This window comes from Dermochelys coriacea, chromosome 1 (genome assembly GCF_009764565.3).
Source record: "Dermochelys coriacea isolate rDerCor1 chromosome 1, rDerCor1.pri.v4, whole genome shotgun sequence".
In the NCBI taxonomy this organism is placed as follows: domain Eukaryota; kingdom Metazoa; phylum Chordata; order Testudines; family Dermochelyidae; genus Dermochelys; species Dermochelys coriacea.
The window spans coordinates 45375601-45399846 of NC_050068.2; the positions used below are offsets into that span (position 1 = coordinate 45375601).

A 24246-nucleotide genomic window follows, 5' to 3' on the forward strand; every position below is an offset into this window, starting at 1 on the left:
ACAGGCCTACTGCAGCTTGCACTTTTGAGCACCATTTTTGTGCTTCTAGGTATTCATAGTGGAAATCACTTTTGACCATAAGAATTTACCCACCAAGCTCTTCGTGAATGAATTGCTAGCATTGGAATGACTGAGAGTGTGAAAGGTCTAGCTAATATTTCTGTGAAGTTCTGAGAAATCAGATCAAAGGTCATATGTCTGTGAAACTCAGGGCTATATCAGGTGAAACTAAGCCAGAGCTCAGGAATGCAGATATAAGGTCAGTTGAGAACAAGTGAAGGAAGCAGTAATAGAAAAGGCTAGGGTGCCATGACAGAAGAAAAGAGTGAGAAATTTAAAAAAAAAAAAAAAAGGGGGGGGGGGGGCCTGAGGCACCTTTATGGTACCAGGTCTGATCCTCTGGAACTGTCTGAGCCTTCGCCTTTGCACGCCTCTGCTAGAGAAGACATCCCCCTAATAGTTGGCACGCAGGACAAAGGATGGTGCATTCTATTAGCAACTCTGCTACTAAGTAGTGTTCAATTATAGCTCCATGTGGAACATATTAGTTACTGGTAATGTTCATTTGAAGTGTGTGCTTCTAGTCCAGATAACACATGATTTACTGAATGAAAATAACATAGTGGTTATGGCTGTCCTGAAGAGAGGAGGAAGGAGGTGTTTTATGGATTGTGGGATAATGAGTTGTTCAGAGCGCTTTTGTGTACTCTAGCAGGTTATGGGTTTTCACCTTGTGTTTAATGGTCAGTTTTTAGGAGGCAACACAGGAAAAGCTAGTTCTGTCCCAGTAAACTAACAGCATGGCTCAGTATCTTCAATTCTTCTTTGGTAGCTCTCCACCACTAATCTCTGCCGAGGCATGATCTGTTCCTATTCTAGTGTATGTATAAAAATAATCCTTCAAAAGTAACTATGTAAAACAGAAATACATATTTGAACTACTTTCCTTGAAATACACTGCTGTCCCAAAATCTGTATTCTCTACCCACTGATAACTGTTGTGTACTGCATCTTCTCTACCCACCATAATCAAATGTTTCTCTGACTGAATTAGATTGTAAGATCTTTGGAACAGGAAGTGTATTACATCTCTAAAATGCTGTGTGCTCATCAAAGGTATAATAAATGCTTTCAGAAAATGAGTAAATTCTTTCCACACACAAATAAATGTTACGCTTAGATTTTCCAAAATTACCTATGGAATATGTTTCACAGTGGTAGCCATGTTAGTCTGTATCGGCAAAAAAAAAATGAGGAGTACTTGTGGCACCTTAGAAACTAACAAATTTATTTTGGCATAAGTCAGCGGCACTGCGATGGGTACCCGCATGACCTCACAGTATGCCAACATTTTTATGGTGGACCTAGAACAAGGCTTCCTCAGCTCTTGACTCTAACGCCTCTACTCTACTTCCGCTCTGTTGATGACATCATCATCATCATCTGGACCCAAGGAAAAGAAGCCCTTGAGAAATTCCACCATGATTTCAACAATTTCCATCCCACTGTCAACCTTAGCCTGGACCAGCCCACACAAAAGATCCACTTCCTGGACACTACAGTGCTAATAAGCGATGGTCACATAAACACCACCCTATACCGGAAACCTACTGACCGCTATACTTACCTACATGCCTCCAGCTTTCATCCAGACCACATCACACCATCCATTGTGTACAGCCAAGCTCTATGATACAACCACATTTGGTCCAATCCCTCAGACAGAGACAAACACCTACAAAATCTCTATCAAGTGTTCTTACAACTACAATACCCACCTGCTGAAGTGAAGAAACAGATTGACAGAGCCAGAAGAATACCCAGAAGTCACCTACTCCAGACAGGCCCAACAAATAAAGTAACAGAACGCTACTAGCCATCACCTTCAGCCCCAAACTAAAACCTCTCCAGCGCATCATCAAGGATCTACAACCTATCCTGAAGGACAATTGATCCCTCACTCACATACCTTGCGAGACAGGCCAGTCCTCGCTTACAGACAGCCGCCCCCCCCCCCCCAACCTGAAGCAAATACTCACCAACAGCCACACACCACACAACAAAAACAGTAACCCAGGAACCTATCCTTGCAACAAAGCCCGTTGCCAACTGTGTCCACATATCTATTCAGGGGACACCATCATAGGGCCTAATCACATCAGCCACACCATCAGAGGTTTGTTCACCTGCACATCTACCAAAATCATGTATATCATCATGTGCCAGCAATGCCCCTCTGCCATGTACATTGACCAAACTCTACACAAAAGAATACATGGACACAAATCAAACTTCAAGAATTATAACATTCAAAAACCAGTCGGAGAACACTTCAACCTCCCTGGTCACTCAATTTCAGACCTAAAAGTCGCAATTCTCCAACAAAAAACTTCAAAAACAGACTCCGAGCAACTGCAGAAGTGGAATTAATTTGCAAACACCATTAAATTGGGCTTGAATAAAGACTGGGAGTGGATGAGTCATTACACAAAGTAAAGACTACTTCCCCATGCTAATTTTTTACCTACTGTTACTCACATCTTCTTGTCAGCTGTTTGAAATGGGCCATCCTGATAATAGCCCACCTTAATTGATTAGTCTCATTACAGTTGGTTTGGCAACATCCATTTTTTCAGTGTGTGTGTGTGTGTATCTTCCTACTGTATTTTCCACTGCATGCATCCGACGAAGTGGGTTTTAGCCCATGAAAGCTTCTGTCCAAATAAATTTTAGTCTCTAAGGTGCCACAAGTACTCGTATGGAATATGGTGGCTTAATTCCCAAAGTTAAAATCCTGCAGGCAACAGTGAAAATGTCAGGCTTGAAGATAATGCAGATAGTGCAGATTCTATCGTTGAATGAAAGTTACTCGAACAGGAAAGCCTTGCATCTTGTTGGGTCTTCGTGAAGTTTTTTTCTTTGTCTCACAGGGATAAATCTAAACAAACTTCATGTTGTATCCTACAGGTTTCAAATACCACAAGTAGTCCATCTAGTAGAATAAGATGGACAAGTTAATAGACTTGCTAGAGTTCTCTGGAACTCTATATTGGATGAATGGGGAGCAAGTAACAGGCTGGCATCAGGAAACATTTCTAGAGCACATGGTGATTCAAGATTGCTCATCTGTCAGAGTGTTTTGGTGTGAAGACATTCCTTAGTCAGAACTCTCTGATGCTTCTCAAAGTTGTTTACCAAGTCAGTATTTAAATGTTAGTTGCCTTCCTAAAATGTACAGACATTATACAGATGTCAAAGTTTGCAAAAAGTCTGTTGCTGAGCAGTTCTTTACCTGATGGAGTCTTTCTTTCAGACAGTCATATTTATATTCATCCAAGGGAATTGCCCTTGCATCAAGCAGCTCTTGAGCTTTATTGGGCAGGTTAAATCATACTTCATAGGATGTCATAGCTTCAGAGAAGACATTATCAAGTAGCCTTGTTTTCCTAGAAGCTTAATGAGTGACTGCTTTGTCCTTGCCTTCGATCCAAGGAATAATCCTCTACCTGTGGTAACAAAAAAAAAAAAAATTACAGAGAGCAAGAATATGGCTATCTTGGTTTTCCTGTCCTGACTACTCAGTAGATTTACTAACCTTACCAGCTCTCTCTACAGAAATTCCTTTCTTCCAGTTTCCTGTAGACTCAGCTGTACATCCTGACCTGGATGTGCTTTCATTGATGGAATAGTTTGAGGGTGAACTTGGACTATTTAGATGTGAGTTACTCAAAACTTATATCCAGTCGTCTTATTAAAATGTTGACAGGGCTTTTATGTCTTACATTGCAGAAGTTTGGGTTCTTGGGTAAAAAAAATTTTGAGTACTCAGGCATGTCTGTATGGCGTGGCAAGCCAGAGTGAATTTACCACACATCATCTTGCTGCATGCTGACTCTGTGGACACTGCTAAACTGCAGTGAATGTCTAAGGGCTAGTCCATGGTCCAGGATTTCTACTGTGCTGTTGAAGTGCCTATATGGTGAATTATTGCACAGCAAGCTGGTTCGTTGTAGATTCAGACCCTGGCTTGCCATGCAGTAACTAGCCATGTAGACAAGCTCTAAGTCAGTTTTAAAAATTGGATATAGGCTGGTGGTTCTCAAACTTTTGTATTGGTGATCCCTTTCACATAGCAAGCCTCCGAGTGCAACCTTCCTTATAAATTAAAAACACTTTTTTTATATACGTGTGTGTGTGTGTGTGTGTGTGTGTGTGTGTGTGTGTATATAGATATATATACTATTATAAATGCTGGATGCAAAGCAGGGTTTGGGGTGGAGGCTGACAGCTTGCAACTCCTCATATAATAACCTCGTGACCCCCTGAGGGATCCCAACCCCCAGTTTGAGAACCCCCGATATAGGCTGTTAAGTCACTTGGGCGCTTTTGAAAATCTTACCTCTAGTGCCAGATCTAAGTTTTATTACATGCAGATGTCTTTTAATTCCTAAGTCTTGTTAGGAAAGCTATGAATTAGGGGGATCTTGTCAGTCTAGACTGGATTCTGTATTGCTTGTAGCCTACAACTGGGGGGGGGGGTGTGTGTGTATTTGGTTGTGACCCCTCATAAAACCTGGATTCAGTTTCAGTGTACTGCTCTGGAATCTGAATCTAGTTGTAAAGGAAACAGCCTCCCTCTGGTTTAACTGCTTGGCTCAGTTTCTCTTTTTTTGTTTTAGTTTTCCTTTTCAAAATATTTATATTTATAGATCACTTTTCGTTTAAGGATTCATAAGCCTTTCATAAATATATGTGAGCTTCAACACTGAGGAGAGTGAATGGTTGGGACATAGTACTTGATATAGCAGTGAAGGCTGAGGTGCTAGTTTGGTCAAGGACATTGAGACATGAAAAATACAGTAAAATTTTCAATATTTATGCAGAGAAAAGACATATTTTATCTCACCCAAAAGATCCTGTATTGAGTATGCCTTACCAGAAATTCAGACATGTTGCTCTTTCCAGTCTCCCAAATGGACAACTGATCATTAGCATTACTGTAGTGCATTCATACTCAAAATGTGGGGAGACTGTTGTCCTGTCATCACACAATTTATATATTTCCATTTAGAGACATTGCAGAAGCCACTTACTCTCCTTTTGTACGTCAAGGATTCAAATAACTTGATCTTTAAGCAGCTTTATAACTTGAAGGTCAAAGTTGGGATCCTTCATCTTCTATTCTTAGTTAACTTGAACTATTTTTCTCAGAAGCAAGAATGTGAGGACGCCAAATCCTGGAATTATTATTCAAGCAAAAAGCCAATTGAATTCTGTAGGCATTTAGACTGGCTAAAAGTTTGACTCATAGGTTGTCAGTGAACCCCCCCATAAACAGATCCCCCCCATAAACAGAGGCTCCTTTTGCAGCCTTCTGTGATAGTCTGTTAGACTCATCTTACAGTGTTGGTGGCTTTGCATGAACGGGGAATCTCCTCCAATGAAGTTCTCATTTTGTCTAGTAAGGAACAATCTTTACCATGCATGTCCAGTTACAAGCCATTCAGTTTCCTAGAGAGGCTAGTTATGTAGGTTTCTGCATGAAGGTGAGTAAGTTTTTAGTTTATCTCCCTCTATACAGGATCACAGTAAAACCTCCCTACATTTGCCAGTTGATATCTATTCAGTAGATACCCCAAAAGGAAGACTTTATGAATAAGGATAAACTCTCTCCATGGGTTTTAAGAGTTCATATTACAAGTATAGAAGGAAGTAACAAAGGGAACCCAGGAGAGTTGATCCATATCTGTGCTGTATCTCCTGTCTGTGGAGTTATTACATGGGACCATGTATAACAGACATGCTGGTCTGATTCCAGACAGTTTCATATTTCTTTGTGTAACAAGTATTCAGAACAATTTGGGTATTTTAATGCAGAATGACTCTTGCTACAAGCCTGCTTTAGAGAGGAGACTATTGAAAAGTTTACATTCTTCATTCTGTGTGGGCAAAATACTCTAAAATAGATTAGCTGCTCTTTCCCTCTCTTTCATTGTCATGAGGACTTTACCATAGCAGAACATCCTTTGATCATTTTGGAAGTTTAAAGCAGGTTCTTATCAAAATCCTAGACTTCTAACATTCTTCACATTCAGGCAATAACCTATTACCCAAACTAGAAGTCTTCTGAAAGCTGTTTTAGAACTGTTCAGTGACCAGTGTGAGATTTAAGTAATTGGTGGTCTCAATCCAGATCCTAGTGACCAAGCAGCCGCATTAAGACCCGTACTCAGTGTGGAAATTTTAGTCCCCAACTGATTGGTAGTAGCAGTAAAGAAGCTATGTTCTAAGTAAGTCTAAACTCTGAACTGTGTCTCTGCTGGTATTTGCTCTCTAGGTTAGGATACATTGATATGACATCATGGGGAAGTTTGCAGTGCCCTTGTGCTTTGCCTGTTTTTTTGGGTAAAGGATTTCAGTTTCCAGTGCTCTTTTCATAAAAATTAAATGAAATGCTTTAAAGTCCATCTACCAGTTTTCATAATCAGGGCACTAGGGTTGTCTCTATTGTTGAATCACAACCACCTTTTCCATGTTTGCTTTTTTAAGTGTGGGTTTTCTTTCTTGGGTGACTGGAGTCCATTTCACGTACTCTTCCATTATTGTATTTCATGTCTGTCTTCATCTAGAAAGGTAGTTGGAATTAGTCTTCTGAATATTAATTTGGACAGATGGAAGACCTTTTTGTCTAGTTCCATGAGATCTGTTGTAAATGGCTTCAAAACTATCTTATGTTTTGAAATTTCCTTTAAGGCCCCTTTCTTTCTCTTTCTCTCTGTGGCAGCCTTGAACGTAAATATTTGTTTTGCCTTTGAATGTTTTTTCATTAAGCTGATTTCCTGTTGATTGATGGATGCCTTGACCCTTCCCAAGGAAAGCGTCAGAGTTCAGTATCATGATGTGGTTGAAGGTATGTGCTAGAGAGGAATATAGGTTGGAAGGTACCATGGGTCTCTCTAAAACCTCTGCCCTTGTTCTGCCACAACAGTGTCTGCTTTGTGGGATAAAAATAGGGAAGTGTCAATGGAAGAGTTTTGCAAAACATAATTTTTCATTTTTATGAAATTCACCAAACTGTATGCACAGACTTCAGTGGCTGACTTCTGTTGCAATGGTTTGCTTACAAATACTCTACCTGTGCCTTAGTTTTGTTTTCCTTTCCAAGGCATTGTTAGTTAGAGCCTCATAGTCGGGATTGAAGGGAAACAGTCTCAGATAAATTTTACTTGCAAATTGTTTCCTATTCCACCAATCCAGAGATCATCCTGAGATGTTCTACCTATTTTAGCTTAGTTCTAGACTGAGGGATGTTAGGAGTGGCCTGGTTTCTCTCCTTCTTTTTCGTAGCCAAGGAAGTATCGACTGGGGATGCTGGAGGAGAGGATAGTTCCGGTGGGATCAAAGGCACGAAAATCAAAGAACGCTATTGGCTGTCTGGCTGACAGGTGTAAAACAGGAGTACCCATCAATATGGTTTGGTGGAACAGAGTCACAGAAAACAATTTTCAGGTAAAATTACTTTTTACTAGTCACTTTTCAGTATTTCGGATGCTTTATTTTACATTTTCAAAAAAATGTTAGAAGCAGTTACTCAAAGCAGGGGTTGAAATTGGGCCAGAAGCTCAAACAATAAAATAAGTGTAGTAGCCACCAGGACAAGTGCTTTCTGGCATTTTATTGTGTCCCCCCACTCCCATTCAGAGGTTTGGTTTTGTTTTGTTTGGTTTTGTTTGTTTTTTGTTTACTGTTCTAATTTGTGGAGGAGATAACAGACTTGCATTCTTTCTAACCTATTAAAAATAAGACACCATACTTTACATTCCTGAGTGAGGTACGTTTCTGATGGAAAAAGTTTAGTTATATCCATCAAAAACGTCTAATATTGTAGGCTTTTTTGCCTTTAATATTAAAGTAGAAAAGTTAAATGCACAAAAGTCAGAAAACTTCACAATTTAACTTTGCTATTTGAACCTTCTAAATTTCCTGGCTGTCTTGTGCATTTAAATTGTCAAATTCAACATTGTATTAATAGTTCCTCTCCCCCCCCCCCCCCCGAATTACCATCAACTCAGTTTTTAAGAGAAGAGAGATTGTGCAGTGTTGAAGGTTATGATTATTCTTGTCTGGAAAGAATTCATTTCAATGGGCATTTGAACTAAAGACTTGTATAAACTTGATAAAGTTATAACTGAAAAGAGGTACTTAGAATAGAATTGTCATATTAACCTTAACTATTTTGTTGCAACTAGAGTTACCACCTGGTTGGTATTTGGCCAGCCTGGCTTTTTTTTTATGGATTAGCCAGTAAAATAATTTAATCTGACAGGTTTTTTTTAATGTAGGACTAAAGGTTTCCATTATTATCACAATACACTAGGATATCTAACGTTAAAAGTTTCTGTCCAGCTAAAGATGTTGCAGTGTTCCCACTTACACAGTTTAAGTAAGAAAATGATGTTATCAATCTTATCTGTGTGTTATCTCGCTAGATACTCAAGTTGCTCTTGAAGAGGCGAGTGTTACTGAGTTGCCTTGTGGTTGTGGAGGGGGAGGGGTGCCATTTTTTTGTGTTTCAGAGGTGGTAACCTTAGGTATAATTCTTATTGCTTAGAACTTCTGTAACACTTGCGATTAATGTTTGCTCTGAGAACAGTCTTCTACCTCACAGCGGTGTTGAGGTATTATTTTCCTATTTGAGTTAGAAAGATAAAGGTTAAATGACTTGCTTAAGGCATGTAGTGAATCAATGGTAGAGCTGGAATTAGAACTCTGAAGCTCTCAGGCTTTTGTTCAATATATCACTCTGTGTTGTGACTGGTAGGGGCACAAACCTCACATAATTCACTGGGGCCACCTGCTAGGTGAGAGGAAGAGGGGGAATGGCAGAATTCCCATCTCCAAACTCAACAGGGAACGGCAAGGAAGGAGTTTCCCCACTCTTTCTTCCTCCTGCTCCTGCAATTGCCACCTCTTCTCCTTTTCCATTGTAATTTAGTTTGGGATTTTCATCTGGTCCATTTGATCAGCTCTAGAGTAAGAAAGCTAGAAATGCTATGGGGGAGGCAGTGGACTAGAAACCTAAATATTCAGGCCTCCTCCTTGCCACCCTTCTCTCCTAAGTTTTTCCCTCCTGAATTTTAAAGGAGTGAGGTTCTTTGGTCCTAGTAGTGCCCCCAGGTCTTTGAGTTTAAATTGGCAATAGGCTGGGACTGCAGTGTGGGGCAAAGAGCTTGGGAGGGCAGAGGAACAGTATCCCATAAATCCAAGTGCCTTACTGCACATAGCCAGGGCCAGTGCAACAGTCAGTTATTAATGTGGCACATAAGAAGTGAGGCTGTGTATTCTACAATGTGCTTTCCTGCTTGAAGACACTTTCTTTGAGAGAGCGAGAGCACTCTTTGTAGATGAGGAAGGGAAGACTATTCCAGGTGTAGAGGGCAGAATACATGAATCAGAGCAGGAAGATGAGACAAAAGGAGTTGTATGGTGAAAAGCATAGGGAAGGAAAGAGAAAAATGCAGAGATGAGCAGAGACTGTAGGTGAGAGCAAAATTGTGTAGGGCCTTCTAGGTGGAGAATGAAAAGCTGAATTTCAGCTTTGGTTGAATTCTATAACAAGGTTGTTTCTTATGTATGTTGAAGCTCTAGTGGGTTTTTGTGAGGGTGACTTTGAAAGTACCGATATTAAACTTTTTTCTGTTTTCACACAAGGGGGGGGAAGAGAAAATTATTCTTAAAAAAATAGAAACTAACTGTTAAATCACAAATAGGCAATAGTAATTGGGCAAGTTTGGTACCTGAAATTACCTTTAAATTAACATGTTGAAACTGAGATTTCAAGTTGACTGTGTCCTAATTCAGCATGTCCATAATCCACAAATAAGGTTGGTGCCTTACCAACATTTTGAAGATATGTAGTTTAGAAATAGCTTTTCTGGTCTGAAAAGAGTGTAGGATGATTAAACAGTCGTGACTAGGGAGGGCATTTAATGGTTACTGGAGGTGTTGAAAGCCTATGCTGAAGCTAAAGTTCTTATTTTAGCCTCTTAACTCCCTGGAAGAACTCAACCTCAAGTCATAATTGCTAATATAATTTATGAAAATATAATATACAGTTAAGGTGACTTGTACATTCGGATGGACATAGGGGTTTATTTGCAGGTTTTTCTTAGCTGTTAAAGATCCTTAACTAATACAAACCAGGATTCCAGCTTAACATTCCAATAACTTTTCATTTTGGTATTCTTAAAATTTACATACTCATTTGAATGTACAGCCATTGAAATACCTGATTCGGATTGTGGAAACAGGATTAAATTTATTTGAAAGGAGCAACATAAGTGCTATCTTTAATATGTTGCTATGGCCAGAAAAGCAGCTGAAAGAGGACAGAAACTACCTAATATGGTCATGAATACACAAGGGTCAGATCAATTTTATGTTAGTGGCAGTAAGCTTATGCTGCTACTTACAGCTGTAAGCATTCACAGTCAACACTGTTGTGCAGAAAGTGAGTTGGATTCTATTCAATTTTGTGCTTCAAAAGAATACTAAATTCCTTTTCAGGACTAAATTCTACCCTCAGTTACAAAACATCCATGGCTACTTCAGTTCTGTCCCTTGTGTGTATGTAGAAAGTAGGGTGTATTACATGATCACACAATACACATGCAGTAATATGAAATACTGTGTAAAATGGTAAGAAAAGGTTCAGTTTAAACATACAGCTGAACATACCTGTAACTGTTTTTTTGGGGGGAGGAGCAATACTATAATTCATGGTAAGAGTGATCTGCAGAAGAAATGGGTAGAGTTCATTTAATTTAGGAGAGATGTGTTGATTCTTTATATTAAACAACCTAAACAGGCATTCTGCACAAATGGGTGGTGGGGAGAGAGGTTTGTTTTTAACATCCCTAGCAACCTCCAGTCTCAGGCTGGCTGCTCTGATGTTCCAGAGTGTTTAATTCTCAGATACCATAGTTATCAAAAAAACTCAAATGGAATAGCAAGCACCTGCATAGGGACTTGAGTAAGTGAGGTTCATTATTGGGTACAGTTGTCTGTTTTTAAAGATTACTTGGAGTATAAAAACCATTTTGAAAAGCGTGCCATAAAGGGAAATAATGTCCCAAATAGCATGGGTACAGTGTAATGGATTATTCAATTTGGGATGTCAGAACAGCATGAATTTGGAGGTGGTGGGTAGTAGTAGTGGTGGTGGTAGTAGTAATAATAAAAAAAGACAAAAAGGCTTTACTTCAGGTTTTTAACATGGTAAGTACATTCGACCGCATACTTCTGAAACATGGAATTTATTTCTACTTTGATCTATAGGATTTGTGCATGGAGCTAATATAGCCATGCAGTATACCAGCCACAGCCTTTTAAAGGCATGACCCATATTTCTACAGCTGTTTTTACTATGCATACAGGAGACAAATTTGTCAAAGTATTCCTTTTGAACAATGTAGTTTTTTACTACCTGCTGCAACAGATTTGATTTAAATTAAACGTTGTCTCTCTTCTGGCCTGGTGCAGTAAGCTGTAACTGACTTCTTGGTGCAGAAAGTGAGGTGGTAGCACAAGAATGTTCTCATATTCACACCCCACCATGCTATATTTATCAGTCTGCTAGGGGGGAAGTCTACAGTGTTCATTAACGACAACATACATGTACATTTTACATTCAGTTAAGTTTCTGTTGAACACTGTTTCTATGTCCCCACTTTTGAAACTGGCCTTTGTCATAGAAAATGTGGCACACACAAAATCTTCATTTATTGTCTGAACTATTTTACAACTAGTCAGAATAAAGCATTAGAAAATACACAGTTGGGAACTATTCTGCACTAGCAGGGGGATGGACAATATGAGAAGAATGGTCTTGAAGATAAGACATTGGCCAGGAGCTCTGGATTCAGTTTTCTGCTCTGCCACCTATTGGACAAGTCACTTAAATGGTGGTGTTGGCTTACTTTTAGTGCTTGATTGAAATTTCAGAACTACAGCCAGTACTTCATGGGTTTTTTTTTTTTAAAGTCACACTGTTCCATTACTTTATCCATACTCTTTGAGCAGCAGACATCCCCTGTAGATGATCATAATGGTCCCTTCAGGCCTTAAAGTCTGAGTCTGTTAGGTTCTCCAAATATATTCAGTAAATGGCTTTGTATATCTTTTCTTCAACCTTCCTGTCACGGTTCAGGGCAACTGCATCTGCATGCCCTCTACCCCTGCGTTCCCCTCCTCCCTGGTCCATTAAGGGCATCCACTGTAGGCTCCTGGCTCCGGAGCTATCACCTCTCCTGTGCAGAGACTTGCTTCTGTTTTCCTCCTGACCCAGGGGATCTTTTCAGGGACTGGTTCTTGGCCATACACTATTTAATACTTTTATCAATGCCTGGAAGAAAACACAAAATCATCACTGATAATATTTGCTGATTACACAAAATTGGTGGAATGGTAAATAATGAGGAAGAGTTCATTGTTTCAGAGCGATCTGGATTGCTTGGTAATCTGGGCATAAGCAAATGTGTTTTAATACAGCTAAATGTAAAAGTATACATCTAGGAACAAAGAATATAGGCCTTGCTTATGAAGTGGGGGACTATATCCTGGGAAGTAGTTACTCTGAAAAAGATTTGGTGGTGGAGGTGGATAAGTAGCTGAAAATGAGCTCCCAGTGTGAGACTGTGGCTGAAAGAGCTAATGTGATCCTATGATATAAACAGTAGAATCTTGAGTAGGAGAAGAGACGTTATTTTACCTCTTTTCAGTACTGGTGCAACTGCTAGTTTAGTACTGTGTCCAGTTCTGGTGCCCAGAATTGAAGAAGGATGTTGAGAAACTGGAGGAAGTTCAGAGAAGAGACATGATAATGAGTAAAGGATTAGAAAACATGCCTTATAATGATAGACTGAAAGAGCTCAATCTCTTTCGTTTAACAAAGAGAAGGGATGACTTGATTTACAGTCTGTAGGTATCTGCATGGAAAACAAATATTTAATAATGGGCTCTTCCATCTAGCAGAGAAAGGTATAATAGAACCCAGTGGCTGGAAGTTGAAGCTAGACAAATTCAGACTAGAAATAGGCATACATTTTTAACAGTGAGTAATTAACGGCTGGAATAACTTATGAAAGGTCATGGTGGCTTCTCCATCACTGGCAATATTTTAAATCAAGATTGGATGCTTTTCTAAAAGAATTATTTATTTATTTATTTATTTATTCTAAAAGATAGGATGCTTTTTTAGGAATTATTCTGGAGTAGTCCTATGGCCTGTACTATACAGGAGGACAAACTAGATGATCAGTGTTCCCTTTTGGCCTTAGAATCTCTGAAGCAAGCACATTTATTCTTAAGGTGAAAGCATAAGAGAGAAAATATACTGAAAACAAGAAAAGAAGCTACACACATGCTAAAAAGCTTACCCCCAACTCAAGCACAAGGGTCTGGTAGGTGTCAGTCCTTCTAACACTTTTTTGCAAGGATTTGTGACTCCTTCTTGGACAGCCGGTCCTATCTGTTTGCTGGATCAGAAAGAAGGCCCTGGGGTAGTTTAAAATAAAGCTGTTTTATCCAAAAGGCCTTCCTTTGTCTGTTGGTTTGTGGAGAATCCAGTTTGACCTAATATGTGAGCAGCCCCAGAGGTGATACCTCTCTGAGGTAGGGCTACAACCTGACTGGTTTGCCTTAATCAGCATCCACTGATTTTAGTTCCTGGGGGAGCTGTGGTAGCCCTCCCCCTGGGAGTAGAACACAGTCCTACATAAACCCTTTGTTTAAAACAATGGACCCCAAATATACTTGAAATTAATTCAGTAAGGTTTCCCAAGGATCTGTAGGAAATTGCATTGTCACACTGCTCTTTCTTGCTTCTAGGTTACTCTTACTCTGACTAACAATTTTAGCCCCAATTTTTGAGTTTGTTTAATATGCTTTGCAAACCACTGCCTTAATCTTGGGGATGCAAGGTAGCATCTTTAATTATCTTCTTCTTTACAACATTGTCCTCTCTTCTGATTATAGGCTTTGTTTTATTTTTTAATGATTATCAAAAAAAACTAGGTGTTTAGAAGCTGGTAAAATTCCTTGTGCTACTATTTCTAAATTTAAAAACTTTAAACTTGCAAGAGAGAAGCTAGCAGTAAAGAGCTCCCCCCTCTCTCAACAGGTTTCTTAATGTGCTGGTAGCTGAACATGAGCTCTGTGTGCCTCTGCTTACACAACTCTTATAGGAAATTCAGAACCTATTAAAATTTTTCAAAAAGTATCTCAGAAATGTGGTTAGGAAATACCTCTTTCTTTCTGAACATGTTATCGCCAAATACACGTTGGTTATTCACAATCTAAAGGATGTTATTTAATCAAACTTCTGTCAGAAAACTTGGTAAAGTTCCACTCTGAAAACTGTAAAAATGACTTTGTGAGTTTCTGTATTGTGTGTTAGATATTTTCATGTCAAATATGTTGAATTGCTGATCCTGCACCCTCTACCAGGATTCAGAGGGTCAAACTGGGTTCTTTGTGGTTTTGCACATGACTACAAAAAAAGTCAACACTGCTTTCTGTGGAGTATCATAAGTGTAACAGATTGGAATGAAGTAAATTTTCTTTGTGCCTAAGAAAGTCTCCCCTCACTTTCAGTTAGGAAAAGACTTAAACTAAAGTGCAAAGTCTTAAACCAAAATAAATATTCTCTGCCTTTTTCAGCCATTTAAATAGTTCTTAAAATCACACCTTAAATTAAACCACTGCAATTTCCACATGTAGTCAAGGGTGAAATGTCCCTTCAGAGTGGAATCATTCTTATTTCAATATAGTGTGTTTAAACTAATCCACATAAAACTGTAGTGATGCACTTGTTGTCTTTGATTATTTAAAGCAATTCCATCCCCTTTTGGGCTGAAAACTCTTGACTTAGTCTTATTGTTGACTCAAACTTAGTCAAAAGTTTCTTAAAATTTAATTTGGTGTTTTGAGTTGCCAGAGTTTGACAAGGATGTTTTTTCAGGTATAAGAACCTTCTTGGGTACTTACTTAGAGCATTAATAACTGATTTCTTAATCTTGCATTCAAAATTAGCATGTACCTGGTAGTTGGATATGCTAATTGATTGAATACATTTTGTGAAGTTTGGAAAAGAACACTGAAATGAATAGCAAGTATAGACAAGTAACAGTGATATGTCACTTCCTTGACTATTTTGAATGTGCACAGTGTACATACTGTGCCTATCTATTTTAAACATGTGGTCATATATCTAAAAGCCAGAAAATGAAATAAAATTTAATTGATTTCAAGTGATTACAAATTAAAAATGCACATGTAACAAGGAACTCTGCAGAAAAATCACACTAATATAATGTGGCACTATAGCTGAGAGCTTACACATTCAGGAAATTTGTCTGTTCTTAAAAGCTTTTGTCAACTTTTGTGTAACATGGCAATTAAGCGTGCTCTGGGAACTAAACATCCAATTTCCTGATCATGATGTTATTTAAATTATTAGAAAATGTTTCTTGTTTGTGACTGCTTAGAACGTTTTACTGTTAAAATTCTGATTATAATGGTTTATAACCTACTTGTTTTTCTGATCAATGGGTATAGAGTCAAGTGGGTTAGAAATTGGAAGCTTGTTTAAATCCTCAAATCTCTTCTTTGACCAGCATAGAAGAGGCAGGTGAGTGAGTGAGTGACTAAAAAGGCCAATAGGATATATCAAGTGATATAATGTCAAATCAAGGGTATTTTTTTGCAATTTCATTATAAAGTACTATTTAGATTATATATGGAGAATAGCATCCAGATGCAGCCACCTAATTTGGATAAACCGAATTATTCGTAGAGTGACAAAAGTGGAAACATTCGGAGTAGAATTTCATTTTAAAATGTTTGAACCTACTGGTTGCTGTTCTACAGACCAGAACCTGGGTACCTAAATTTGTGCAATATATTTAGGAATTTACAGTGGTATGATTTTATAGACAGTAGAATGGACTTCCATTTGAGCTGAGGGAGTTAAGTATTAATCAATTGTGGGGTTTTGGAAGTTGCCCACTTTTTAGGAGGCAGTAGGGAATTTTTGCTGAAAAGTTTCTTGGATGCATTTTTGGTTTTGACTGCATTTTGTTTTTGTTCATTGAAGGATAGGTGTTTTAATTTCACAAAATGTTTTGACATGGTAGAATTTTCATCACAATATTGTAGACATGAAGGGTTCATGATCTGCTTGTAACTGTAAACTATTTTTCTATGGACTTCCATTCTTTGAGATGATGCAATTTAATTTGATTCTACAAGCTTTTCATCGTTTTCAGACACTGTTTGAATGATGTTGCTTGATGAATTTACAGTAGTAGTATTGTATTTGAAAACTATTTTTCCACTCAATGCATCCTCCTTTCTCTTCACTTTCTGCAGTCTCTTCATCTAACTGACCACATGCATGTTTGCCTGATCTTACTTCAGGCTGTTAAAGACCATATTTCATTCTACAGTTATTCCTCTACCTAAAATGTTCAGGTGTCTGTCTAGAACTTTCCCTTTGCGTTTAAATGCATTTAAAATTGCCAGTTATAATTAACTTTCATTTTATTTTCCTCTCTTTGTTTAGGTTTTATTGATTTTTTTTTTTCCTTACCCAGACTTTACAACTCCTTTAGCATCGTAGATGAACATCTTTATACCCTTATGAGTCCAGGTATTTTAATTCTCCTGTCTGCACTTTTGGTTGTGACTCAAATAGGATAGTTCTCTATTGACTGTGCTTCAGATTTAATATTCACACATTTGCACAAATTGACTCCTACCTAAAACAGATTATTTTTTGGTAAGAATTTATCCTAGGGCTGGAATGTAGGAATGCAACAGAGCTCCATTCCAAATCCGTTGCTGGCTGTTGGACTATTTTTTGTGATTTTAAATTTTTGAGTATTATCTATCTTGTTGCAATGTCCAGATTTAGCCTTCCTTTCTAGTAGTTTCAAATATTATATTCCGCAATATGGCTGAAGTGTCTAACTGGAGGCTCATTTCTTTTAATTTATTTGTAATACCAGAAGTATTTAAAACAATGTTTTCAATAATTTTCTTCAGAATCCATCTTCGTTGTCATGTCTTCCATCTAATGTGTGTGAAATGAAAAAATGAATTTCTTTGACTTGTTTTTTTCACTTTTGTGGAAAAGTATACAACTTAGTAATTTAACTAATCTAAATTTTAAAACTTGTAATCTTTTATTTCAACTACCTAAAACAGTATGGTCCATACCTCATTTAATTGCTGTGAGGGTGTGGGTTTTTTAGTTTTGTTTTTTGTCAACCATTATCTCGTCAACAGCTTGTTGTCCATTCAAAGTTCTGCTGCTAACTTATTCTTTCCGATTTTTCACTCTTTTTACCTTTTTATTCAGGCAATTGTAGCAGTTCCCTTTGAATTTGAAAATGTATACTTAAATTTGCCAACCAACACTTAATGATCTTCAAGTTATACACCTCTACTTGTAGAATTTTGATCATTTTTATTTCCTACTCTTAACTTCACATGTTTTCTGTCCACTTCAGTTTATATTAGATGGATATCCTATAGTATTCTTTATGCCCATCTAGAATCAGTTTATATTTCTTCTGCTGTGAAAAACATACTTTTTTAAAATGCAAGTTCAAAACTAATAATTTTAATGGTTTTACAGTCAGTGTTCAAATGCCTTGCTTACTTTAGGGTGTTCAACTGTTGCCTGTTGTAGGGGACAATCTTGGTTCGAGCGATCATGAGCTAATTCAGTTCAAACTGAATGGAAGGATTAACAAAAATAAATCTGCAAGTAGGGTTTTTGATTTCAAAAGGGCTGACTTTCAAAAATTAAGGAAATTAGTTAGGGAAGTGGATTGGACTGAAGAACTTATGGATCTAAAGGCAGAGGAGGCCTGGGATTACTTTAAATGAAAGCTGCAGAAGCTATCGGAAGCCTGCATTGCAAGAAAGGGGAAAAATTCATAGGCAGGAGTTGTAGACCAAGCTGGATGAGCAAGCATGTCAGAGAGGTTTCAGAGTAGCAGCCGTGTTAGTCTGTATTCGCAAAAAGAAAAGGAGTACTTGTGGCACCTTAGAGACTAACAAATTTATTTGAGCATAAGTTTCCATGAGCTACAGCTCACTTCATCGGATGCATCCGATGAAGTGAGCTGTAGCTCACGAAAGCTTATGCTCAAATAAATTTTAGTCTCTAAGGTGCCACAAGTACTCCATCTCAGAGAGGTGATTAAGAAAAAGCAGAAAGCATACAGGGAATGGAAGATGGGAGGGATCAGCAAGGAAAGCTACCTTATTGAGGTCAGAACATGTAGGGATAAAGTGAGACAGGCTAAAAGTCGAGTAGAGTTGGACCTTGCAAAGGGAATTAAAACCAATAGTAAAAGGTTCTATAGCCATATAAATAAGAAAACAAAGAAAGAAGAAGTGGGACCGCTAAACACTGAGGATGGAGTGGAGGTCAAGGATAATCTAGGCATGGCCCAATATCTAAACAAATACTTTGCCTCAGTCTTTAATAAGGCTAAAGAAGATCTTAGGGATAATGGTAGCATGACAAATGGGAATGAGGATATGGAGGCAGATATTACCATATCTGAGGTAGAAGCGAAACTCAAACAGCTTAATGGGACTAAATTGGGGGGCCCAGATAATCTTCATCCAAGAATATTAAAGGAATTAGCATATGAAATTGCAAGCCCATTAGCAAGAATTTTTAATGAATCTGTAAACTCAGGAATAGTACCGAATGATTGGAGAATTGCTAACATAGTTCCTATTTTTAAGAAAGGGGAAAAAAAAGTGATCCGGGTAACTACAGGCCAGTTAGTTTGAGATCTGTAACATCCAAGGTCTTGGAAAAAATTTTGAAGGAGAAAGTAGTTAAGGACATTGAGGTCAATGCTAAATGGGAGAAAATACAACATGGTTTTATAAAAGGTAGATCGTGCCAAACCAACCTGATCTCCTTCTTTGAGAAAGTAACAGTTTTTTTTAGACAAAGGAAACACAGTGGATCTAGTTTCAGAGTAGCAGCCGTGTTAGTCTGTATTCGCAAAAAGAAAAGGAGTACTTGTGGCACCTTGAAGACTAACAAATTTATTTGAGCATAAGCTTTCGTAAGGCATTTGATACTGTGCTACATAGGGAATTATTAGTTAAATTGGAAAATATGAAAATTGGGATCAATATGAAAATTGAAAGGTGGATAAGGAATTGGTTAACAGGGAGACAACAGTGGGTTCTACTGAAAGGTGAACTGTCAGGCTGGAGTGAGGTTACCAGAGGAGTTCCTCAGGGATCAGTTTTGGGACCAATCTTATTTAATCTTTTTATTACTGACCTCGGCACAAAAAGTGGGAGTGTGCTAATAAAGTTTGCAGATGATACAAAGCTGGGAGGTATTGCCAATTCAGAGAAAGATCGGGATATTATACAGGAGGATCTGGATGACCTTGTAAACTGGAGTAATAGTAATAGGATGAAATTTATTAGTGAGAAGTGTAAGGTTATGCATTTAGGAATTAATAACAAGAATTTTAGTTATAAACTGGGGATGCATCAATTAGAAGTAACGGAGGAGGAGAAGGATCTTGGACTATTGGTTGATCATAGGATGACTATGAGCCACCAATGTGATATGGCCATGAAAAAAGCTAATGCAGTCTTGAGATGCATCAGGCGAGGTATTTCCAGTAGAGATAATGAGGTTTTAGTACCATTATACAAGGCACTGGTGAGACCTCACCTGGAATACTGTGTGCAGTTCTGGTCTCCTATGTTTAAGAAGGATGAATTCAAACTGGAACAGGTACTGAGAAGGGCTACTAGCATGATCAGAGGAATGGAAAACTTGTCTTATGAAAGGAGACTCGAGGAGCTTGGCTTGTTTATCCTAACTAAAAGAAGGTTGAGGGGAGCTCTCTATAAATATATCAGAGGGATAAATACCGGAGAGGGAGAGGAATTATTTAAGCTCAGCACCAATGTGGACACAAGAAAAAATGGACATACACTGGTCATTGGGAAGTTTAGACTTGAAATTAAATGAAGGTTTCTAACCTTCAGAGGAGTGAAGTTTTGGAATAGCCTTCCAAGGGAAGCAGTGGGGGCAAAAGACCTATCTGGCTTTAAGATTAAACTTGATAAGAGGAGATGGTATGATGGGATAACATGATTTTGGTAATTAATTGATATTTAATAATTCATGGTAACTAGGCCCAATGGCCTGTGATGGGATGTTAGATGGGGTGGGATCTGAGTTACTACAGAAAAATCTTTCCTGGGTATCTGGCTGGTGAATCTTGCCCATATGCTGAGGGTTTAGCTGATCACCATATTTGGGGTCAGGAAGGAATTTTCCTTCAGGGCAGATTGGAGAGGCCCTGCAGGTTTTTTGCCTTCCTTTGTAGCATGGGGCATGGGTCACTTGCTGGAGGATTCTCTGCTCCTTGAAGTCTTTAAACCACCATGATTTGAGGACTTCAGTAGCTCAGACATATGTGAGAGGGTTTTTTTTGCAGGAGTGGGTGGGTGAGATTGTGTGGCCTGTGTTGTGCAGATCAGACTAGATGATCATTGTGGTCCCTTCTGACCTTAGTATCTATGAATCTATATTGTCTATGGTGTAGCAACTAGCAGTTTGTTAAAGGTGCTATGTAAATGGAGTAAATAACTTAGGCTATGTCTACACTGGAGACCTTACAGCTGTTGCATAGCTGCTGTGTGCCAACAGGAGAGATCTTTGCTGTCAACTTAGTTAAACCACCCCCAGGAGGTGGTAGCTATGTTGGTGGGAAAAGCTCTCCCGCTGGCATAGCGCTCTGCACACTACTACTTATGTCAGCAAAATTTATGGCGCTCAGCAGTGTGGTTTTTTTTTTTTTACACCCTTGAGTGATATAAGTTTTGCCAACGTAAGTGGTAGTGTAGACGTGGCCTAAAACAGAAGGGAGCTGTACTTCCCAAAAAAAGAAACGTACAAACCTGTTTGAAACAGAGGCAGAAATGACCTTTCTGTAGTAGAAGTGGTTTTTACAACTTAACTTTGAAACTCTTTTTCAGTTCTGAGGTACTTTCAGCAGTGTAGTTCCCTAAAATACTTCAGTGTAGTGCCAATCTGTGCAGCGGTGTTAGGGCTTTCCCATTACAAAGTGTCAGTTCTCGAAAGGTCCATAATACTAAAATATCAGAGATTTTTGACAAATCTTTTGCGAAGGTGTTCTATAAATTCATAACTCAGATGTTCATAAGGCTAGCACAATAATGCTCCTTAAGATGTAAGGTACAAGGTAACTTTAAAATCTGTTTATGCAATGTCATTTTCTGTATCTATTCAGACAAGCTGTATGCACATCTTTAAAATGTCCCCTACCCTCTGATATACTTGCTTAGAAAGTTTTTTGAGCTTAATAGGCATTGTCTATATTTTCACATTTGAAATAAACATTAACTTACTGTATTTGATTTTTAAACAGACACCAAATCCTACTGCAAGTGAATTTATTCCGAAAGGTGGATCAACTTCCAGGCTGAATAATGTATCTCAGTCAAGTATGTCTGCCTTCTCTCAAGCCTTGTTCTCTCACCCTTCCATGGGAAGTCCTGCTACTGCTGGACTAGCTCCAGGTAAGTTGGGAATAATGATTTGCAGTATAGCTGTTTATTATTAATCTACATGTCAAATTTAACCCCATTTAAAACTAGGAGTAAAGTTTTCAATGTATAGTATATTCCTGGTTTAGCTCTTAATTTAAAATCCTTAGTACCAATAATAATACAATATCTTGAAATAACTTTCCTACTAATTTACTACTACAGTACACCCTCTCTATAATGCCCTTCATAATAACAAACCTTCAGATATAATGAACCCAGTCCCAGGATCCCACCTTGAGCCCCACCACTGCGACAGGGCTGGAGGAGTTATTGCCTCCTCTCCCCTCCTTCCCCCCCCCCCCCCACTGTGCATCTCTTTTGTTATAGCTCGGGTGTACTTTTTACAATAAATGCTTTTTATTTATTTCTAGGATAGGTATTGTGGATGTAATAATACATTGACACTTAAGCCTTGTCTACACTAAAGGGAAAAGTAAATCCGACTTCCCTTACTCTTCTTGATTCGGTGGAGTATAGGAGTCAACAGGAGAGCAATCGGCAATCAATTTAGCAGGTCTTCACTAGACCCGCTAAATTGACCGCCGATGCATCAATCACCACAGAGTCGATCCTCTGGTAAGTGTAGACAAGCCCTAAGATTTAAACCTTTAGCTTTAGAAAATTCTTACTTTCTTTAGTGTTAGAAAATAAGATTTAAAATCACTTGGCTTTTAAAAATTAATTCTGCTGCTATCGTTTGTTCTATTGTGTAATCTCAGTTTGCAACCCATATTTAGGGTTCTGTTTCCAATTATTTTCAGTTTTAAAAACTCGTATAAAAATGTGTTCCATGCAAATCCTGGAATTCAAAGGTGTTCTGAAATAAAAACAGTTGTGCAAATTGCTTGAAATTTTCTATTAGTTTTCCAAAGTTTGATAAAGCAAAGATATATTTTACTAGTTTCTAATTTTTGATAAAAAGCACATATGGGAATACTTGGACAATTTGAATATATACAAATCAGCAAGTCTGGATAACATACATCCCAGGTCTTTAAGGGAATTTGCTAATGTACATGAGCCCCTGACAATTGCTTTTGACAAGTCATAGAGAACTAGGGAGGTACTAGAGCAGAGGTGGGCAAACTACGGCCTGGGAACCACATCCAGCCCTCCAGACGTTTTAATCCAGCCCTCGAGCTCCTGCTGGGAAGTGGGGTCTGGGGCTTGCTCCCCTCTGGCACTCCAGCCAGGGAGTGGGATCAGGATCTTTCCCCACTCCGCACGGCTCCTGGAAGCAGCGGCATGTCCTGCCTCCAGCCCCTATGCATAGGGGCAGCCAGGGAGCTCCACATGCTGACCCCACCCCAGACACTGCCCCCGCAGCTCCCATTGGCCCAGGAACTGCAGCCAGTGGGAGCTGCAGGGGCGGCGCCTGCGCACAGGGCAGCGCGCAGAGCTGCCTGGCTGTGCCTCCGCGTAGGAGCCAGAGGAGGACATACCACTGTTTTCTGGGAGCTGCTGGAGATAAGCATCACCTGGAGCCCGCCCCCCTGACCCTCTCCTATGCCCCTGTCCCAGCCCTGATTCCCCCTCCCACCCTCCGAACCCCTCGGTCCCAGCCCAGAGCACCCTCCTGCACCCCCAACTCTTCATCTCCAGCCCCACCTCAGAACCCACACCCCCAGCTGGAGCCCTCCTGCACCCCAACCCCCAATTTTGTGAGCATTCATGGCCCGCTATACAATTTCCATAACCAGATGTGGCACTCTGACCAAAAAGTTTGCCCACCCCTATACTAGAGGAATCAAAAAGAGCAATTGTTGTACATAATGCTCAGTCTTGACAGTTGATGTCCAGCAAAACCAACTTCAGTCCTTAGTAAAATAATGGAAGAACTGTCTGTAACTATTTAGAAGATAACGGAAAAATAAACACTAAATAGCATAGCTTTGCAAAGAACAAATCATGTTGGGAAAATTGTTGATATTTTTGTTGATCAAATTAACATAAATGACGGATGACATAATGCAATAATTATATGTGAACTTTAGTAAGGTATAAAGTGCCATGCAATCTGACTGGAAAACTGTGTCTTTTTGGTATGCATATGAACATTGTCATCTGAATTGAAAATTACCTGAAAGATTTAGGCCTTGTCTACACTACGAAATTAGGTCGAATTTATAGAAGTCGGTTTTGTAGAAAGTGTTTTTATACAGTCGATTGTGTGTGTTCCCACGCAAATGCTCTAAGTGCATGTAGTCGGTGGAGTGCATCCAAAGTACCGAGGCAACCGTCAACTTCCGGAGCATTGCACCGGGGATAGCTATCCCACAGTTCCCGCAGTCTCTGCCACCCATTTGAATTCTGGGTAGAAATCCCAATGCCTGATGGGGCTAAAACATTGTCGCAGGTGGTTCTGGGTACATATCGTCAGGCCCCCCTTCCCTGCTTCTTTGAAAGCAATGGCAAACAATCGTTTCACGCCTTTTTTCCTGGGTTACCTGTACAGATGTCATACCATGGCAAGCATGGAGCCTGCTCAGCTAACCGTCGCCATATGTCTCCTGGGTGCTGACAGGCGCGGTACTGCATTGCTACACAGCA

The 24246-nt window shown here is 39.1% G+C and overlaps 1 protein-coding gene across 11 annotated transcripts in view; it reads left to right on the forward strand.

Moving 5' to 3' along the window:
* The window catches only part of PAN3 (poly(A) specific ribonuclease subunit PAN3), a 127651-nt gene that overhangs the window by 51399 nt on the left and 52006 nt on the right, over nucleotides 1–24246 (forward strand). For 9 of the 11 annotated variants that reach the window (XR_006277639.1, XM_038387852.2, XM_038387855.2 and 6 more), the window contains 2 exons: nucleotides 7348–7509; nucleotides 21516–21666. Coding sequence is in view for 10 of the 11 variants with exons in the window: in XM_038387852.2 (XP_038243780.1) it covers nucleotides 7348–7509; nucleotides 21516–21666 (313 nt within the window). In the remaining variant the exon portion in view is untranslated. The remainder of the gene's footprint in view (nucleotides 1–7347; nucleotides 7510–21515; nucleotides 21667–24246) is intronic. The other 2 variants (XM_043504352.1, XM_043504353.1) reach the window with 1 other exon arrangement.